This window comes from Dermochelys coriacea, chromosome 17 (genome assembly GCF_009764565.3).
Source record: "Dermochelys coriacea isolate rDerCor1 chromosome 17, rDerCor1.pri.v4, whole genome shotgun sequence".
NCBI lineage: Eukaryota > Metazoa > Chordata > Testudines > Dermochelyidae > Dermochelys > Dermochelys coriacea.
This window is the reverse complement of record NC_050084.1, coordinates 12170017-12190521: the sequence shown is the minus strand read 5'-3', so window position 1 is coordinate 12190521 and position 20505 is coordinate 12170017. Positions and strand designations below refer to the sequence as shown.

At 46.2% G+C, this 20505-nt stretch overlaps 1 protein-coding gene across 1 annotated transcript in view; it reads left to right on the top strand.

Annotated features, from left to right (window-relative positions):
* Nucleotides 1-7258: 7258 nt before the first annotated feature.
* Nucleotides 7259-20505, top strand: part of PITPNM3 (PITPNM family member 3) — a 348983-nt gene continuing 335736 nt past the window's right edge. The window contains 1 exon segment of the mRNA XM_043499395.1: nucleotides 7259-7807. Within this exon segment, the coding sequence (XP_043355330.1) occupies nucleotides 7786-7807 (22 nt within the window). The 5' untranslated portion in view covers nucleotides 7259-7785.

Below are 20505 nucleotides of genomic sequence, written 5' to 3'. Positions count from 1 at the left end.
GAAGGACGACCCATCACTCTCACAGATCTTGGGAGACAGGCCAGTCCTTGCTTACAGACAGCCCCCCAATCTGAAGCAAATACTCACCAGCAACCACACACCACACAACAGAACCACTAACCCAGGAACCTATCCTTGCAACAAAGCCCGTTGCCAACTCTGTCCACATATCTATTCAGGGGACACCATCATAGGGCCTAATGACATCAGCCACACTATCAGAGGCTCGTTCACCTGCGCTTCTACCAATGTGATATATGCCATCATGTGCCAGCAATGCCCCTCTGCCATGTACATTGGCCAAACTGGACAGTCTCTACGTAAAAGAATGAATGGACACAAATCAGATGTCAAGAATTATAACATTCAAAAGCCAGTCGGAGAACACTTCAATCTCTCTGGTCACTCGATCACAGACCTAAGAGTGGCTATCCTTCAACAAAAAAGCTTCAAAAACAGACTCCAACGGGAGACGACTGAATTGGAATTAATTTGCAAACTGGATACAATTAACTTAGGCTTGAATAGAGACAGGGAATGGATGAGTCATTACACAAAGTAAAACTATTTCCCCATGTTATTTCTCCCCCCACCCCACCCCCCACTGTTCCTCAGATATTCTTGTTAACTGCTGAAAATAGCCTACCTTGCTTGTCACCATGAAAGGTTTTCCTCCTTTTCCCCCCCATGCTGCTGGTGATAGCTTATCTTAAGTGATCACTCTCCTTACAGTGTGTATGATAAACCCATTGTTTCATGTTCTCTGTGTGTGTGTATATCAATCTCCCTTCTGTTTTTTCCACCAAATGCATCCGATGAAGTGAGCTGTAGCTCACGAAAGCTTATGCTCTAATAAATTTGTTACTCTAAGGTGCCACAAGTACTCCTTTTCTTTTTGCGAATACAGACTAACATGGCTGCTACTCTGAAACTAGTCTTCTCTGATTTTCTTAAATGACTCTGCATGCACTTATTATGATCTGTTCTGTCACTGATCTTTCCCAACATACCATTTTTATTACGGGGACACAACCCATCTCCGGAAGGAAGGCTTCCTAGCAACGCTTTTAAGGCACGAAAACAATGTTTTGGAAAATCAGGCTGCCTTCATAGAAAATAACATTGGGAAGCTGTCAAGCTTTGCCAGGTGGAAAGAATAGATGCCTGGGGTTCCTTAAGTGAAATCAAGGGGCTCTGCCATTTATCTTTGTCTTCCTTTCTTTTAATGGAAAAGTCAGAAAGGGCTTGATAAAGCAGAACTAATGGTAGTAATATTGGAGGTTATGGTATCCAGGTTATGCTTCATCACAATGGGGAAGGGAAACTGGAGTTCTTCCTTATTGAAAGATGAGAATGAGAGACATCAGGCTGGGTGACTGTAAGAGCAAACAAACCTGTAAATTGCTCCAGAGGTTTGGGTCCCTGTTGTTGTTTTTTTTAATTTTTTTTTTGTTTTTTTTTTAAATTGGTGTAGGGATGGATGGATTGATTCTGCTGGATTTTCTATACATCAGTATAATTTAGATCTGTGATCAATGCCTCTTTATTTTTTTTAAACAGTGTTGCCAGCCCTCTGGATTTCACAGTGAAGCTCTCAGTACTTGTTTTTTTTATTGTTGTTTATGATCCCAGCTTGGGCTTTCTTGCTTTGAAAATTTCAGCTTTCATTTTAAAAAACAGCAACAACCACCCAGATATTTGTTTTTTGCCCCTTCCAGGAAGGTTAAAAATAAGTGTAATATTTGGGTTAAAAATCCTGAGACTTAAAACAAACAAATAAAAACCTTTTTTGGGGGGGGGGGCGGGGAGTGAAGCAGGTGTCCTGATTCATGAATTTTTGAAGGCTTGGGGTTGGAAAGATGGTGTGTATATATAACAAAGTTTCTGCCGCATGTTTTCTCTACAGCGTCCTCCCTTTCATAAGGGCATCCCCAGAATGGGTCTTCCAAGCAGTTTCTTAGCATGTTTAAGTTGCCCTTGCTGTCCTGATCTGAACAGGGGACTGGGCCCTTTGCTCTTTAAAATCTCTGTCTGTGGGACTTCCAAACCTTAAAGGAACATCCACAGAGCTTATGTGTTTATAGTCATGACTTTCTTTTGTGTGGGACAGGTGTGTGGTATGATCCTATTTGTGTCTGCGGACTAGTGATTCTACCTGAGCTGAGCCTGTTTCTCTCTCTTCTTTAGAGGCTAAGGCTTTTTTTGTTTTACATTGTGCGTTAAGGATTTAGTCATAGAGTTTAAGGCTGGAAGAGATTACTAGATCTAGTCTAACCTTCTGTATATTACAGGCTTCTAGCACCCACATGCTAAACCCAACCACTAAAATGAGACCAAAATATTACAAACCACAGGAGACTAGATTATTCTGTGCCACAGGCAAAGAATAGACGAGACTGAGGTGCATTTGTAAACAATGGGGAGGACAACCACAATCCTGATTAAAATAGAAGAATTCCGCAGCAAACTCGCATGGCAACAAAGGAATTCAAGTGATGATTCACAAGGCCCCACTTAGATCCTTTGACTTCATTATTATTCCAACTCTGCCTTCACCCATTTCTATTACATTTCCAGTCCCCATCTCCCCCTGCCACAGCAGCTGCCGGAGCTGTCTTCTCTCATATGCTGGGACCAACACCACTACATGAACACTGCAAACAGCATAGAGCTGAAATGACACACATGGCTGATGGGAAATTTTATATGCTGTGTTCTACACTGAACTTGAGCTGTTCAGTGTTAAAATTTCTGTGGTCAGCAAAATCCTAGAACCTCTTAAGACAATGACCTGGCAAATTGGTTACAAAGTAAGAACAGCAGCATATAGAGATGAAGTGGGTGGCAGTTTGGGCCAGTGGATAGGGACAGGATTGGAAGTCGGGAAACCTGGACTCTGACTCACTGTGTAACCTTGAATGATTCACTGTAGCCTCTTTGCGCACCAGTTTCTCCATCTGCCTTTGAGATCTACAAATGAAAAGTCCTTATCTAAGTGCAAATTTATTATCGGCAACACATTCACTGCTGTTCAACCAGCACATGATCTTGTTATGGATTAGGATGGATCTGGGGGAATCCCTTATAGAAAATCAATAGATATTTGAATTCAGTAATGCCATTAATATTTTTACCACATATGAGCCAGGTCATTTGGTGGAACAGTTGCATTTAATGTGAGTAATAATAATTTTGATCTATTTTCCTGGGGGTGGAGGGAGAGAAGGCAAAAGCTGTTTTGTTTTTCTTATAAACAAACTAATTTAAGCCTTCTAAGATTGCTAAGAAAACCTGGCCCATGGCAGGATACTAAATTATCCTCCCCTTTGTATGAATGACTCAACTAGAGAGAGGCTAGTCTGTTTAAATCCTGATGTTGATGTATAATGAAAAGTTGATGCACAAGTGAATCAAAGGAGAGATTTGAAAAAAAATACAGGAGAAAACTGAACAATAAAAAGCTGCTGATCAGTAGAATTAGGGGAGGATCAAAGACTATTCAAGCAGACTAAGGTTTAGCCTGCAGTGGAGACTTCCTCAGATATAAGTCCCAATTTAATCATCAAAACAGGGTTTAAGTGGAGCATATATCTTGTGCTGGCCTTCTGCACAGGGCTGAATGCCAGCCAATGAGTTTTTGTGGGTTAAAAGTGATGGGGTAAAACTAGAAGGCAGTGGGTCAAATTCTGCCTTCGCTTACTCCCCTGCTGACTTCAGAGAGATTGGATGGGCATAAAAGAAGGCAAAGCCTGGTGCTCATGCTTGTTCTTGGTGAAAAGGAGGAAGATGACAATTGCTGTGGGTCCATATGGTTTTGCATGCTATCTGCCTTCATGATCATCTTTATGATAAATAGACTCTTCCAGTAGACAGATTTGTCAGGCATGATTTATCCCTCAGCTGCTTCATGCATTTTCAAGCACTTCTTAAAATCAGCCAGTGTTTACACTTTATTTTTGTTCTTTTGCCTTGTTTAACTGATGCTGGTCGAGTACTACCTGTTCTGATCAGATGATATCCTAAAGAGCTAGCCTGTCAGTTACTGAAACTCTCTTCCCTAAGAGGTGGTTTGTTTTAAATTGGTACAAGGGTCACTTGCATAACTTCCAAACCTAATAATGGCACAGACCTTGTAGCTAGCTATTTATCTGAATGCCCCTTCTCTCCCCACCCCCGCCGGTAACACAGCCCCATAGACCCATCTGCTTGTCTAGTCATCTTTTAGAATTCTTTTGGCCTGTGTCATAGTGATGCTGGAACGTCCTCAAGAAATAATCATTTGGTCATATCTCTTAACCAGGACTTCATGCAAAACGGCAGAGGGGAAACAGTGGCTTTGGGCCAACTGTCCAGGTGAGCACTATCACCCATCGGTGAATGAAGGTAAACCGTAGGCTTAGCTTAGTCAGCGCTCTGGTGTTCAGAATTCCTGGAGTGTGTCTCTTTCCCAGCTCTGCCTTCTGACCTTAGACGAGTCACTCTACCTCTCGGGGCTTTTAAATATTGATCTCAGTGGCATTTATTGTGACTGACTGTGTGATTGTACACTTCATTTTGCATCTACAGGCTTTGTACCAAGACTAGCTCGGTCAGTCGTTGGAAGACTTTCCAAACAACTTGCCTGCCTTGGGACTGCCTGTGCCTTTATGTTGTGAGCTCCCTAGGGCAAAGACTCACAATGTTGACTCTCATTCAATTTGTGATCCACTCTAACTCCCAGATCCTCTTCAGCAGGACTATCGCCTAGCCAGTGATTCCTCACTTTGGAGTTGTGCTTTTGATTTTTTTTCCTTCCTAAGTGTAGTATTTTGCATTTATAGTTATTGAATTTCATCTTGTTGATTTCAGAGCAATTCTCCAATTTCTCAGTCGTTTTGAATTCTAATCTTGTCTTCTAAAGTAGTTGCAGCCCCTCTCAGCTTGCTGTTGCCTGCAAATTTTATAGGCATGCTCTTCACTCCATTATCCAAGTCAATAATGGAAATATTGAATAGTATGGGACCCAGGACTGACCCCCCCTACAGAACCCTACTAGAAACACCATCCCAGTTTGACAGTGAACCATTGATGATTACTCTTTTGAGTACAGTCTTTCAACCAGTTATGCACCCACTTTATAGAAATTTAATCTAGAACACATTTCCCTGGTTTACTTATGAGAACGTCCTGTGAGACTGCTAAAAGCCTTAATAAAATCAAGATATATCACACTTAGTGCTTCTTCCCTATCCTCTAGGCTAGTACACTAGCAAGTACATATAAGTGTAGACATCAAGATGAAATGTTTACGGGGGTGCCTATCCTGTCCCAGAAATCACTGGGAGCTGTAGGGGATTAAGAGCAGATCCTTACAGTTGGGAGTGGGGCACATATAGGATACACCTGATCCCTCACAGCTGCAGGAGAAGAGGTAGGAGCTGCAAGATAACAAGTGGTGGCTGCAGGCACCTCATCCTCTTGGATCCATAGAGCAATCCTTTACCTGTCACTGAGCCTGCTTCCAGCTCTGGACCTACATCCTCTCCTAATCCACATTAAGTAGGAGTTCTCCCAGTTGTGGAGCGGGCCCCTTTTTTTACTCCAAAATATTCAACCCCACATTGCACCTCCAAAAAGCATAATGGGGGGGGAGACCAATTTCCTCTTTCTGTGTGTTGATGTGGCACATGTCAAGCAGAGGAAAATGCATGATTTTTTTTTTAATTCTGCTCTTTGTAGGTGTGATGGTCACTCTGTGTGTGTGGTGTTGTACATTTTAAAAAAAAAAACTTTAGATTTTATTTATAAGAGAGCTTCATTCCTTTTGTTTGCCTAAATGACTCTGGCATCCTCTTCCTTTGCATGGGCACTAGCTGCCTTTGGAGATCCAGGTAACCTGAAGACTTTCGATTACAAGATGATCAAAGAGGCAATTAGAGGATCTGGTTTATGGCTTTTGTTATATCCTTAACTCTTCCAAAATGCTGCCAGCTCCTTGCTTTGTCGCTTCCTCTCAGGGTAGGGTATTTTTATGCTGCAGCAGAATGAGCTTTAGCTTTGTTCTATTTTTGTTGCTCATAAATACCTGGGCCAAATCTTGCCGTCCTTACCAGGGCAAAACTCTCACTGGAATCGGAAGGACAGGGTTTAGTCCATGGGGTGTCTTAATTTTCTTCAGCAGCTGATCAGTCAGAGCTTCCCGGTTCTCGCTTTTGGCCATTGACGTCAGGGGAGGGATAGCTCAGTGGTTTGAGCATTAGCTTGCTAAACCCAGGGTTGTGAGTTCAATCCCTGAGGGGGCCATTTGGGGCAAAAATTGGGGATTGGTCCTGCTTTGAGCAGGGGGTTGGACTAGATGATCTCCTGAGGTCCCTTCCAACTCTGATATTCTATGATTCTATGATTGGAGGAAACTGGCGGAGTCTCTCTCTGGGTGTTCAGAGGGGGACTTGTCATCTTCCCAGAGCAATAGAGGGCCAGTTAGGGTTCCTCGCTGGGACTTGGCAACTGTATCATCACCTAGGGATAGCTAATGGTGCGTGTGAATTCAGGAGAGGGGGGGAAATGTAGGGGAGGCTTATGGGGGACGGCGCGGTGGAGGGGATAGCTTGGTCAAACGGAAAGACATTTCAGCCCTAAATAAACCAAAATGTGAAAGTTCCTACTTCTTGCGCGCTCCTCTTCTGAGGCTCTGCACCCGACCCTCGGGTCGCGATCTCCCTTGAATCATCATGAGGCATGGCACTGTTAATTCAGAAAGCTTTTTTTTTAAAAAAAGGACCACGCACCCGTGGCTCGCTGCTTCCTGTCATTTCTGTGCTATCACTTTGTTGGGAATGAAGAAAAGTGACTCGAGGATGGGGGCTCTTCTGCAGCGGCTCCTCCATACAAATCTACTGCCCAGCCACGCCGGGGAGGAGTTGCTGGTGGGGACTAAGGGAAGCAGAGCCCGCTTCGGCGACTTTTGGGGTGTGGGAGGGGAGGAACGGCTCCTTTCTGACGGGAGCGGGTGGGAAGGGGCTCGTCGCCGATCGGCTGGATTCCTTAGGGGGGGAATCGGCTCTGCTTTAAGGAGACGCAGGGGGCGAAACCCGTTTGCTGCCCTAATCCGAGCTAGGCAGACGGACCACCGTGCCGCGGGGCGGGAAGAGCGGGGCTTTGCCGGTCTCTCTCCTGCGGGGAGCCTCGTAAAAGCCGCTCGGGGTGAGGAAGGCTCCCGCTTCTGTTTCGGTGCGAGACCCTGGCATGGTCGCTCGTGGAGGGCAGGGCAGGGCCGGGCCCGCGGGAAGGGAGCGTGGCAGCCGCCTGCTTCCAAACGCTGGCCTTAGCCCTTGCCTTCCCCCCGCCCGTGGGCTGGCTGCGGGGCGCTGCGGAGAGCCCCCCTCCGCTGGAGCGGGAAGGCTGGGGCGGGCGCGGGAGTTGGCTGCGTGAGTCTCCCAGGACGCAGTTCTTGGAGCATCTCGGTTCGGCGAGAGAGACACGGACACGCACCCACCCACCCAGAGGCCCCCTCACCCCCGACTGTGCCGGGCGAGGGCAGCGCCGGCTGCTAAGCCCCCGGGGCAGGAATTGTCCGCTGCGCCTTTAACGGGTGTCGTTACAGCGCAGGGCTTGAGCTGCAAGAAGAAGCCGCCGGCGGCGGCTCCCGGCGCCGCTAGAGGCCGCCGCAGGAAACCAGCGTGGCCGAGACGCCGCGTCTCCCCGGCGCGCGGGGAGCGCTCCAGCCGCGAGGGCGCCCGGGGGCTTGGAGAGCGGCGGCCGCGGGCGGGTGCGGGACTCGCGGCTCGGCGCCGGGCGCCCGGGGAGATGGCGAAAGCCCCGCGCCCAGGTGAGCTGCCCCGCGGTGCGGCCGAGCGGGGAGGCGCAGGTGCTGGCGGGGAGGAGGAAGCGCCCAACTCGGCGCGCCCCAGCGCCTGGGGCAGCTGCCGCCTTTGGGGGCCCGCACCGGTGGGGGGGGGGGGGTCTGTGGCTCCTGCTCCGCGCTTCTGCTCGGTCTGGCGCTTGTGGCTGGGGAGGGTTTGGGCACGTGCCTCCATGGGGCGAGCTCCTTGTTAGTTCGCCAGACGGCGGGCTCGCTTGAGGGGGAGCTTCTGGTTTCTCCTCCTGAAGCGGGCGTTTGGACGGATCGCCTCTCTGCCGGCTGCCGGCGTGTCCATTTCCCCCAGTGCCCGTCTCCAAATTGCGGTGCTCGGCCGTCTGATTCCTAGCCGTGGTTTTGCAGGAGTCAGGGCTCCAGGCAGAGTTTTATTGCACGACTAGCTCCCTTTGTAGCATTCCGTCCCCCCCCCCCCTCCGGTTTTGCCTTGTCGTATTGCCCCACCAGGACAAAAATCTCTTGCAAGTCACGTAGTGTTAACTTGCATGGTTTCTGGTAGCGTGCACCTTCTCCTGGGACTTTGCCAGCCATTACTTCCACATGTAGCTAGCCTGCCCATTCTCTTGTATACATAGAGCTATGAAGCCCTTTTCCTAGGTGCAAAGACACACACGAACTTTTCCGTGAATGGAAACGCCGCTGATGTTGCTCCTCTTTTTTCCCCAGCAAAGTTTATTTAGGCTCCCAAGAGGCTATTTCCTCTTGATCGGTGCCTTTAGTATTTAGCTGAAAGCCTCGCATGTAGTTTTCATTCATCTTTACACTTCATTGTTGAAAATCTTGAGCACGGCTTCTTTTGGGGGATGGGAGGGGGAAGAATCTGAGAGGGAGTGCAAGGATCAACAGCTACATCTCTTGCGATCCAATTTTAATTTAGACTGGCTTCCTAAATGATTTCTGCTCCACCATGACTTCCTTTATTTATTTTCTACCCCCTTGCTGAAAAGGGGGAAAGACTGCGTGAACTAGAAAGTAGAAGCAGCTTTTTGAAATGGGTTTTTAAGAGATCTGGAAGGAAACCCTGCTTTTTGAGAATAATACCACTTTAGACGTTTTCTATCATCAGTGAAACTGGTGCTTCTCCCCAAGTAGACTTACTAAGGTAACCCATGTGTTCAGAAAAGGCTTGCAGGACAATGTGCTGATTCTTTATCTGCCAAGAGGCAAAGAGATGGGGCAGGTGTTGGGGTTTTGTTTTTGTTTTGGTTCAACTTGTAAATTTTATCTTTCTTCCTCCCCCGCACATCCCATTGGATTGGATTACCCATTGAATGGATTTAGAAACATGCATGTTCCATTAGATTGTGTGTTGCAGGGATCAGTTTAGGAATGCTCCACTAGGTATCAGCTGCTGAAAATGCATTGGGAAAGACCACTGAAATGAGACAAGGCAGGTGATGCAATGCACTTGATGATGATGCTGCCTTCTAGTGGTTTACCAGCAAAGAAGATAAGGAACCTATGAGGACTACCAGGAAAAGGAGATTTCTTCTAGCTCCTGTGGAGAGAGGCCTGTGTTTTCGGAGGCAAAAGGCCCGACTTCACTTGGACTAAAAACCTGGGTTGCAGCAATGTCTGTGTGTGCCAGACTTTCCTGGTATTTGTGACCACTGTTGTCTGCAAATGGATTCGTTACAGAGTGGAGGACACCTTTCTCCATTTCAGATTTCAAAGGGACACTGTCATCTTTATAAACAAAAGCAAATGTCTTTTAGCTTGCAGGAGAAAAATCACATTGGGCAGATGGCAGCCCCTGAGAAATGATGCCCTTGAAATAGAGAACAGTAATAATCAACCAAAATGAAAACATGCTATTAAACAAAACAAACCTTTTAAACCGAAAGGAGATAATTGTTTAAAAGAGTGGAAAAAAATCCAGTTGACCTTCTCGTACATTGATTTGCATTTCTTTCCCCTTGCACAATGAAAATTGGGAAAGTCTTTCACTGATGTTTGGGCTGCATTCACTGCAGGGATTTGCTTATTTGTTTAAACTCGGCTAGGTTTGCACAGAATTTTAAAAGATTATAAATTAAGGTTACATTTTTATTGATCTTGGAGTTTAAACAAAATATAACTTTTATGCCAAATTTAAGAGACTGGTGGCCCCCCCCCTTTTTTTTTAAAGAGGCATTAAAAAAAATCAATAGCCTATCCATAGGGACTGTTCCAGAGCTACCTGTGTGAGGAGCAATGGAAATGAGCTACATTTTAGAAATCTTGCTGAGCCTATCGGTATGAACAGAAATTATGCAAATGTACCGAAATGTGTGTGACTTGCTTGTACCTTACCTGCATGGCAATCACTGTTTCCTGGTGTCGAGCCATCTCAGATCTGAGACTTCATTGCAAACACAGTGGAAATGACCTTTCCAAGACCACTGCTTTCAATTCCTAGCATGGTAGGGGTTCAGGTCCACCCACTCATGCATTTGATCAGAATATCAAATTACATGTGAGATCATGGTGGGAGGGAGAATGAGTTTTGGAGGGGCAGACTCAGTCTGTTGCTTGCCTAGGCTGCATCAGTAAAAGGTGTGACTCGATTTTTTTTTTTTTTAAATTGATCGGGAGTTCTGACTTAGGGGTGGGTTCTCCAGATGCTGAGCAATTGGAGTGAGGCCCTAATCCTACAAATATTCAGGCATGTGTCTCCACTGCGGCATGCGCTTAAGCATGTGCACATTGGAGCCTATGATTTTCAGGACCAGGGCCCATGACTGCAGATAGCACTACAGCAATTGTCTTCCCTTTCTGCATCACTTTACAACATGCTGCAGTGACTCCAATGTTCGCTCCTATCCAGAAAGCCAAATACAGGTACTTTTGTTGTGAAATCTGGGTACTTTAGAGACGGCGCAGGCAGCTCATCCACTGTAGCTGCTGAATATTCTCTAACCTTTTCATATCTTCTATGGATTTGGGGGGGAGAGAGAGTCAGAAGAGGCGGTGGTGCTGGCTGAGAGGATGGTGAAATTAATTCTACTGTGGGGGAGTCACTGTCTAAGGATTCAAGAAGCAGATCTAGGACATATGCCACATTTGAAAGAAACTGTGGAAAAGTTCAGTCTGTGATTCGCAGCTTAGCTTGTTGTCTCTCTCCTCCCTCCCACCCCCCTCCCCCCGGTGCCACTAGACACTGTAGGGTGCAAGAGCAAAAATGTCAATTGTTGCTTAAAATAGTAGCTCACAGGCAGATGTGGATGTTTTTGTTTTCTGTACTTGTTCAGCAAATGTATGCTGGCCTGTTTACACCATCTGCTGCAAAATTGCCAGTCGAAGGAAGTATGAGAGATAGCCAGGGACATGTCATTGTTGAAATGCTATTAGAGGGAAAACATTGGGCCCAATGGGAAAAGACTGTGATAGCCCAAAATACTGAGTGTGGTGGTGATGAGGAACAGCTGCATCTTGCACTCTTTTGAGCCCTAGGTAGTTTTTTTGTCACCATCCCTCTACATCAGTGGTTCTCAACCAGGGATACATCAAGATATTTGCTTAGTTTTATGACAGGCTACATAAAAAGCATTGGCAAAGTCTGTACAAACTAAAATTTCATACAGACACTGGCTTGTTTTGTTCTGCTCTATATACTATATGCTGAAATATAAGTACGATATTTTATATTCTAATTGGTTTATTTCATAATTACATGTAAAAATGAGAGACCATGCAATTTGTCAGTAGTAGTGTGCTGTGACGCTTGTATGTTACGTCTGATTTTTGTAAGCAACTAGTTTTTAAGTGAGATAGAACTTGGGGGTAAGCGAGACAAATCAGTCTCCTGAAAGGGGTACAGTAGTCTGGAAAGGTTTGAGAGCCACTGCTCTACAGGGTAGCCCTTCTGGCTGAGTCTGACTATCTTAATTTGTCTTATGCTCTCTACTGCCTTTGACAGAGCCAACCATACTCTTGGCTTCAGCAGCAGTGTGCTCCCCTGGTTCTCCTCTTAGTTTGATGACTTTCTTTAGATGCTGCTGCTCCTCCTCCTCCTCTTCCTCTTCAGTTCCCCTTCCCAATCTGATGGCTGTCAAGGCTTGGTCCTTGATTTTCTTAATCTGCTCCCTTGGCTTCAACTTCTACTTCTGTCCAGAAGATGGTTCCAAAGTCAACTCCTTTCCCTGACATCTTCTCCCCTGTCTGGTATTGCATCCCCTGATGTCTCCGTTGTGTGTCCCAGGGCTTTCTTGAGCTCAGTCTTTCAAAAATGGGACTCCTTACTTTTGCCATAACCCCCTCCCCTCTGGTTTCCTTCTCTCTCATTGCTGACAACTCTGCTAGTCTTCTGGACTCTGTGTCCTCTTTGACTCTTCCCTCTTCCCTTCTTCTCCCATCTCCCCCAATATCCAGTCTCTCTTTCCAAACACTGCCTCAGCATCCCCCAAACCCACGCTTCTGTCTTTATACCACCCCTCATTCCCTTGTCTGGACTTTGACCATCTCTTGGCTGGATTACTGTAACTTCCTTCTTGGTTTTCCCTATCTGCCATGGTTACGGTCCACATCCTCTTCTGTCACCGTGGCCATGTCCTCCTCTAATCACCTGCCTAAATTTGTCAGTCACTGTGTTGCATACAGGCTCCTTGTCCTAACCTTTAAAGCCTTACGTGATATTGCACAATGGATCCTTTCTGGCTTCCTCCCCTTTTCCCCCATTCAGCCTTGCTCCTTTTTGTCTCTTTAATACATTTGCCGCCTTGTCCTTCATTCTGTTGCCTGCTATGCTAGGAACATTCTCCCACCTCTTGCCTGCCAAACTCCCACTCCCTCTTGTCCTTTTAAAATTTCTTCTTTGTAAACCCCTACTTCCAGGAGATGCTTCCTTCCTTGTCGTCCCTTCACCCTTTTATGAACCCCTAATGTTTGACTTGGCCCCCCAGCCTGCAAATCACTGCTCATGGGTACACCTCTGACTTCAGTGGGGTGCAGCCATTGGCTTCCGTGCAGTGTATTGCAAGATTGGGACCTGAGACTGTAGGGCTAAAGAGCTGTGCTGACTTACACAAGCTGAGGGACTGCCCTGGAAGAGGTATTTTATACAGTGTCTTGTATGATGGGGTCCTAGTCCATGATTGCAATCCTGGGTGCTACTGAAATAATATGTTCCCTGTCCCCTCCTGAAAAGATTGCTCTGTTTGTGAAGTGCAGTGCAAATTTACAGCGTGGCATATACCAATAATGCCATTGGAAATGAATTCCTCTTGTCACCTAGTCCTTGAAGTAAATGAAGCTATTAGTTAGCACTGTTATGGCAGAAGACATGGAGAGGAGACAATGTATGACTAGGAGGCTGATGAAGAATAAAGTAGGGGAAGAATCTGGTGCAAATTTAAAGCCACCTAGTATAATGGACTGATCCATTGATTTTTCTCTCCCCCCCCCCCCGTCCCGTGATGCTCAGCGGATGACTAGTTAGTCATCACTTTATGATGATGTCTTCATATGCAGCAATCTCAGGAGTTGACAGACATCACAATTTGACCAGTCAAGAGATAAGAAAGTGCAGGAAGTAAGCCCTGTCCCATTTTAGAGAGCAGCTGAAATGCAGGCTTGCCTACAGGAGCACGTATGGGTGAGAGGGCCAGGAATTTAACCCCAGAGTCCTAATGCCCCATCCCCTGCTCTAACCGATCACATTCTGTTACCATAAGGAGAAGCCCCAGCAACTCTAGCCAGGTGCTGCCTTGGAGTAATGACTAATATTTTTAAATGGGTCATGTGAATTTCGCACTTGACCACAGAGTGAGATCCTCTAGCCACTGTCCAAGCTTCCCCATGCTAGTGTGCTGAAATCCTGATCTAGCTGCCCCTCCCAAAGGAGGCAAAAAGACAATTCAGGCACCGTGCCCATTTTAATATTTTTGGCTTCTGTCTGCAGAGACTGCCACCAAGATAACCCATTGTGATTGCTTTTTGTGATGTGGGCATCTGTCTGGTGGGAACTCATTTTGAAGCAATCTGGTTTTCATTCTTAACTCCAGAAGCCTGGAAACGAGTCATGACTAGCAGATGACCCCCTTGACGTGAAGCAGAAGAGAGTAAATAACTGTTTTGAACCAAGTCTGTTCTTCAGTTAATTTTCTCTTGCTCATGTAGTGTACCAAGTCCAGCTGCTCAGTACCACTCGCTGTTCTTTCCAGGTCGATCCCGCTCTCCATGGCAAATCTCCACTGACTTCAAATGTGGGTGAATCAAGTCTGTGATGGGGTCTACGGGCCCCACACTGAACCAGGGCAGGGAACAGAGCAATACTGGGCTAGGGAGGTGCTGCCCCTCAAGGCATGCTCCCAGTGGAGGAACCGATTAAAAAGAAGCTGGTAGCCCAGGAGAAAGGCCAATGAGCTGCAGGTGGCACCAGGAAGCCAGGCTGAGAGCTGTGCCAGGAAGGTGTAACAGCTTTGTGAAGGTTACTCTAGTAGCAAGGACTTGTATCCTCCCTCCCCTGCCCCCCGGCCTTCTTTGGGAGTTGAAAGCCCAGAGAGAGTGATGGACTGAACAGGACATTGAGAATCTAAGACAGCAACTGCCCCCCAAACTGAGGCACTCCAGATTGGTAGGAAAATGACCCAAGGGAAACATAATTTGTCTGGATGCTCTGATATATGCCTCAGGCCCCGGGTTGGGACCCGGTGCAGTGGGTGGACCCTGGTTCCCCTACCTTGCCTCCCTGCTTCTTTGTAGTGACCAATCTCTTGGGGGAGCAGCCTGAGTATGACAGGATGATTGAGGTCACAGCCAGGGCCCCATGTGGCACGTCTTGGCCAGCAGAAATTGTAAGACCATGAGCTGATCTCTAGGCCAGCTGGTCACCAGACTTTCCTGCTACAAAGCCCTAGTCAAGGATATTGTCCATCACTCTGGAACCTTAATCTTGAGCACAGCAGAGCAGAAAGCAACTGCTGTTGGAACTGTGTTTTTTTTATCTAGCGCAGGGGTGGCTAACCTGAGCCTGAGAAGGAGCAAGAACTTACCAATGTGCATTGCCAAAGAGCCACAGTAATACGTTAGCAGCCTCCAGCGCCTCCTACCCACCAGCAGCTCTGCTGATCAGCACCTTCCCCTCCCTCCCCACACTCCCCATCAGCTGTTTTGTGGTATGCAGGAGGCTTGAAGGGGGAGGAGCGAGGGGTGGAGTGGAGGGCAGGGCCTGTGGCAGAGCCAGGGGTTGAGCAGTGAGCACCCCGTGGCACACTGGAAAGTTGGTGCCTGTAGCTTCAGCCCCGGAGTCGGTGCCTAGACAAGGAGTTGCATATTAACTTCTGAAGAGCCGCATCTGGCTCTGGAGCCACAGGTTGGCCACCCCTGGGCCGGTTGGATCAGACTTTCCAAAGAGCTCCTGGCCAGACTTTCAGGTGCTCAGCAGTCAGCACCCAGAGATGGGGTCAGATTTTTCCAGAGAGCTCAGCTCCCAATGAAACCCTGAAATAAAGGCCAGATTTTCAGGAGCACTTAGAACTCAGTAGTTCCCATTGTGATACTTAATGCCAGACTTTCTCGCCCAATGTACTGGAGTCTTTTGAAAGTCTGGCTGCTTACTCTGGTGCCTAAATATAGGAGCTGTGCTCTTTAGAAAATTCTGGTCCTAGAGATTATTCCCTCCCCTTCTCTCACTAACATAACTATAGGTTTCAGAGTAGCAGCCGTGTTAGTCTGTATTCGCAAAAAGAAAAGGAGTACTTGTGGCACCTTAGAGACTAACAAATTTATTGGAGCATAAGCTTTCGTGAGCTGCATCCGATGAAGTGAGCTGTAGCTCACGAAAGCTTATGCTCTAATAAATTTGTTAGTCTGTAAGGTGCCACAAGTACTCCTTTTCTTTTAACACAACTATAGCGTGGTTTACAATTTCAGTTCAGGCCTCCCTCTGGGACTGAGAGCTGCAACCAGTGGAAGGTCTGCAGCTGGCTTAGTAAAGATGAGCTATGCCTGTCCCCTGCTTGATGCACAGAGCACCTCAGCCGATTTATTGCTTAGCAGCTAAAAGCTGAATCAAATGTCTCTGAGCTGTACAAGACCTTGAGGGGGTTTTTTTTGACAGCAAATAAAACTCTTTGTTCGATGTATCTTATAATTAGTTCCCTTGTGCTCTTTGCAGTGTAGTAGATTTTTAATTACTTAAAAGGAAAAGCTGCTGACACGATATTAAAAACACATGGCAGTGTGTCTGAGCAACCCACAACATACTTTGTGGTAGCTTAAGCACAGCCCTGTGCTACTTGAAGCCACACAGGAATACTTGGGCCCTCTGACCTGATACGTCTTCACTAGAAATGCCTAGTGAAGACATATCAGTGGTACAGTGTAGTGCTTCAGTGTAGACGCTTACTGTAGCGATGGGTTGGGTTCTCCTGTGGCTGTAGTTAATCCACTTCCCAGAGAGGTGGTAGCTAGGTGAGTGGAAGAATTCTTCTGTTGACCTAGCTGCATCTACACCAGTGGTTAGGCTTAACTAAGTTGCTCGGGGCATGGATTTCTCCCCTCCCCCACCATGCACGTGCCTGAGCGATGTAGCTGGCTTGACCTAACTTTGAAGTGTTGACCTGGCCTCAGAGTTAACCTTTAAGAACATAGATATATTTGTTTTATTTCTTTCATCACAATATGTTAGATCAGAGAGATTCTCAAATTAGAAATAAATCCTAACTCCTTAGGTTCGTATGGTGCCACCATTATGGCTGTTGGCATTGTGACTGGGAGTTGGGAGATCTGGGTTCAATCCCAATCTCCACCACAGATTTTTGTTGTGTGACCTTGCGCAAGTTGTGTAAATCCTTATCCTTCAATAAGGTCTATGTGGCTGGGTCCCCCATAGCTGCACTTAAATCAGTAGGTCTACCTGCATGCAGCTCTTTGCAGGACTGAGACCTTAATCTCTCTCTGTTTGGGTTCCCTGTCTGCAAAAAAGGGAGAGAATATTATCTTTTCCCTTTGCTTTATCTAAGCTTTTTGGGGCAGTGACTGTCTCTTACTATATGTTTGTATGGTGCCTACCCTCATGAGGGTCTTGATCTCAGCTGGGACATCCCAAATGTAAAGATATATTTTAAAGTGACTATTTAGTATTTATACGTGTAATCTGGCAAATTTAAAATGGAGCCACTGGAAAATAACAATGTATTATTTTGGCCTCTAGTAAAATTTAGTAGCATAGCTGCTAAATAGCGCTACGCAGACAGCTCTGTTAGATAACTTAGTGGGTAGTCAAGAAGGCTCCTGTAGCTTCAGAAAAGCAGACTGGAAAAAGAATATTATGTAGCAGCATTCAATGGGAATGGGCATGGGATAAGAGGGAAGGTCCTCTCATGGCTCGGTAACTGCTTAAAAGATAGGAAACAAAGGGTCGGAAGAAATGGTCAGTTCTCAGAATGGAGAGAGATAAATAGTGGTATCTCCCAGGGGTTTGTTCTGGGCCCAGTCCTATTCAACATATTCATAAATGATCTGGAAAAAGGGATAAACAGTGAGGTGGCAAAATTTGCAGATGATAAAAAACTACTCAAGATAGTTAAGCCCCAGGCAGACTGCAAAGAGCTACAAAAGGATCTCCCAAAACTGGGTGACTGGGCAAGAAAATGGCAGATGAAATTCAAAGTTGATAAATGCAAAGTAATGCACATTGGGAAAAATAATCCCAACTATATGTATAAAATGATGGGGGTCTAAATTAGCTATTACCACTCCAGGAAGAGATCTTGGAGTCATTGTGGTTAGTTCTCTGAAAACATCCACTCCATGTGCAGAGGCCGTCAAAAAAGCGAACAGAATGTTGGGAATCGTTAAGAAAGGGATAGATAAGACAGAAAATATATTGCCTCTATATAAATCCATGGTATGCCCACATCTTGAATACAGTGTGCAGATGTGATCACACTATCTCAAAAAAGATGTATTGGAATTAGAAAAGGTTCAGAAAAGGGCAACAAAAATTAGGGGTATGGAACAGCTGCCATATGAGGAGAGATTAATAAAGCTGGGACATTTCAGCTTGGAAAAGAGACAAGTAAGGGGGGGATATGATTGAGGTCTATAAAATCATGACTCGTGTGGAGAAAATAAATAAGGACGGGGCGGCAGGTTTGTATAATTTTTGGTGGTGCCCTGAACGGGTCCAAGTCCCGCCCCCCAGCATACCTAGAATCATGGACTTTAAGGTCAGAAGGGACCTTCTGCACAGCGCAGGCCACAGAATCTCACCCACCCACCTGTTTGTTTGTTGATTGTTTGTTAACTCAGTATTGTGCAAGTGAAATGAGGGTTGACGAAACGGAATTGCAAGGAACACAGTATTTTCACTACTGTTTATTTTGTATTCTATACTTACCTTGAGAATGACAAAGAAGATTTACACATTTAGGGGAAAAACTGCACATACTACTGAACATAAGGCTTACTACAGTGGAACTACCCAACGGCTAGATTTTAAATCATCGAAATGTAGGGCTGGGTGGGACCTTGAGAGGTCCAGCCCCGTGCACTGAGGCATGGTTAAGAATATTTAATATGCATCAAAGTTAACAGAGGGACTTGCATTAACTTCCAGGGGCTCTGGATCAGTACTAAACCCTATGCTTGGTTTTGTTTGCAGAACTGGATCCTTATATATACACCTGTATCACACAGAGAAGATTATAGAAAGTGCAGTGAGGCACATTACTTCTTTACCAAGCTAGATAATGGAGATAAAACAACTGACAATGTTTCCAAAGCTACCGAAAATACTACCGTGTTCATAATAGAATTATTGAAGAGCATGAATTAGTCTCCGTAGAAATTAACTGAAAATAGATGCCATTGCAGCCTTTCCCCTTGTTAGAAATTCAAACAAAATTATGATCAGTTTGAATTCAGGACACTTTTTCCACTATAAAAAAAGGGCAAGTTGCTTTTTCATTTGGAAACAGACTTGAGATGAAAGCAGTGACCTTTGCAGTTAGAACATAAGAACGGCCATACTGTGTCAGACAAAAGGTCCATTTAGTCCAGTATCCTGTCTTCCGACAGTGGCCAACGCCAGGTGCCCCAGAGGGAATGAACAGAACAGGTCATCATCAAATGATCCATCCCCTGTCGCCCATTCCCAACTTCCAGCAAACAGAGGCTAGGGACACCATCCCTATCCATCCTGGGTAATAGCCATTGCTGGACCTATCCTCCATGAATTTTCTAGTTCTTTTTTTTTAACCCTGTTATAGGCTTGGCCTTCACAACATCCTCTGGTAAGGAGTTCCACAGGTAGACTGTGCATTGTGTGAAAAAATACTTCCTTTTGTTTGTTTTAAACCTGCTGCTTGTTAATTTCATTTGATGACCCCTAATTCTTGTGTTTATGAAAAGGAATAAATAACGCTTCCTTATTCTGCGGCGGCAAATTATATGGGCCCATGGTGCCTGTGCTCCAGGAATATTCAGGGCCCGGGTGCCCGGCTCCACCAACATTCAGGGCTGGGTCTTTCCCCCGGCCCCGCCTTAAAAGGGCCCAGGTGGCCCCAGCTGCCACCAGCAGCACAGCAGAGCTAAGGTAGGCTTGCTGCCCAGCCTCACTCTGTGTCGCTCCCGGAAGTGGCCGGTACATCCCGGTAGCCCCAGGGGATGAGGGTGTCTGCACACTGCCCCCGACCTGAGCGCCGACTCCTCAGCTCCCATTGGCTGGGAACTGCAGCCAATGGGAGCGGCAGGGGCATGCCTGCGGGTACCAGACTTCCCGGCCCTCCCGCCTAGGAGCCACTACCAGAGGGGTGTGGCAGTCACTTTTGGGAGCCACCCAGGGTAAAGGTAGCACCCCGCACCCAAATTCCCTCCCAGAGCCTGCACCCCGTAGCCCCTCCTGCACCCAAACTCCCTCCCAGAGCCTGTTGTTTGAGTAACTCCACTGGAAAGAGCAATTTTTATAGGAGCCTTTTTTCAGCCAGGCAGGTAGCATCATAGGAGATCTAAAAATGTTCCACAGCATCTCAATGGCAGAGTAAGAGCCTGCGTGGGAACATCTGCACTACTATTTTTAGTGCCATAGTGTGAGCCTGCATCAGTTGACCTGGGCTCTGAGAGGTGCTGCTGTGGGGTTTTCCTTATTTGCTTTGTGGATGTACCTTGGTTCCGAGCTTTGAGCACTATGCCATGCTCTCTTCCCAAGTTTTTTTTATTTTTTTTGCTGTTGTATTGTGTAAGCCAGCCATTTATTTTACACAAATCTGGTGGGCAAAATACAATTTGTGTTGGGGTACGTGAGCACCTCGTATTCAAACAAGTCAATGCATGTGACAGAAGCATGTGCCTCTTAAAGAGAAATGCAAAGAGGTGTGAGTAAAGCTTTAACAACTTTAGGCACCTGTAGATCTTTCCTACTACACCAAGTGATTTGCCACAGACATTTCCTTAAGACCTTGTCTTAAAACACCCAATAATGCCTTTTTGAGGTATATTTCAGCCTCCAGTTTGGAGACTGGTGATTGGGAGGGGATGCTTATTGGAGAATTTGACTGAGGTCAAATAACTTGGATTAAGAACAGAAACCTTGCTAGCAAATAATGATTCCCCGATTTCTATCCGTCAATCTCAATGATTCCCCACTTTCTATCCATCGATCTTTACAAAGGAGAGCAAGTATCATCCCATTTTACAGATGGGGGAAACCCGAGGCACGGGGAGGTGAA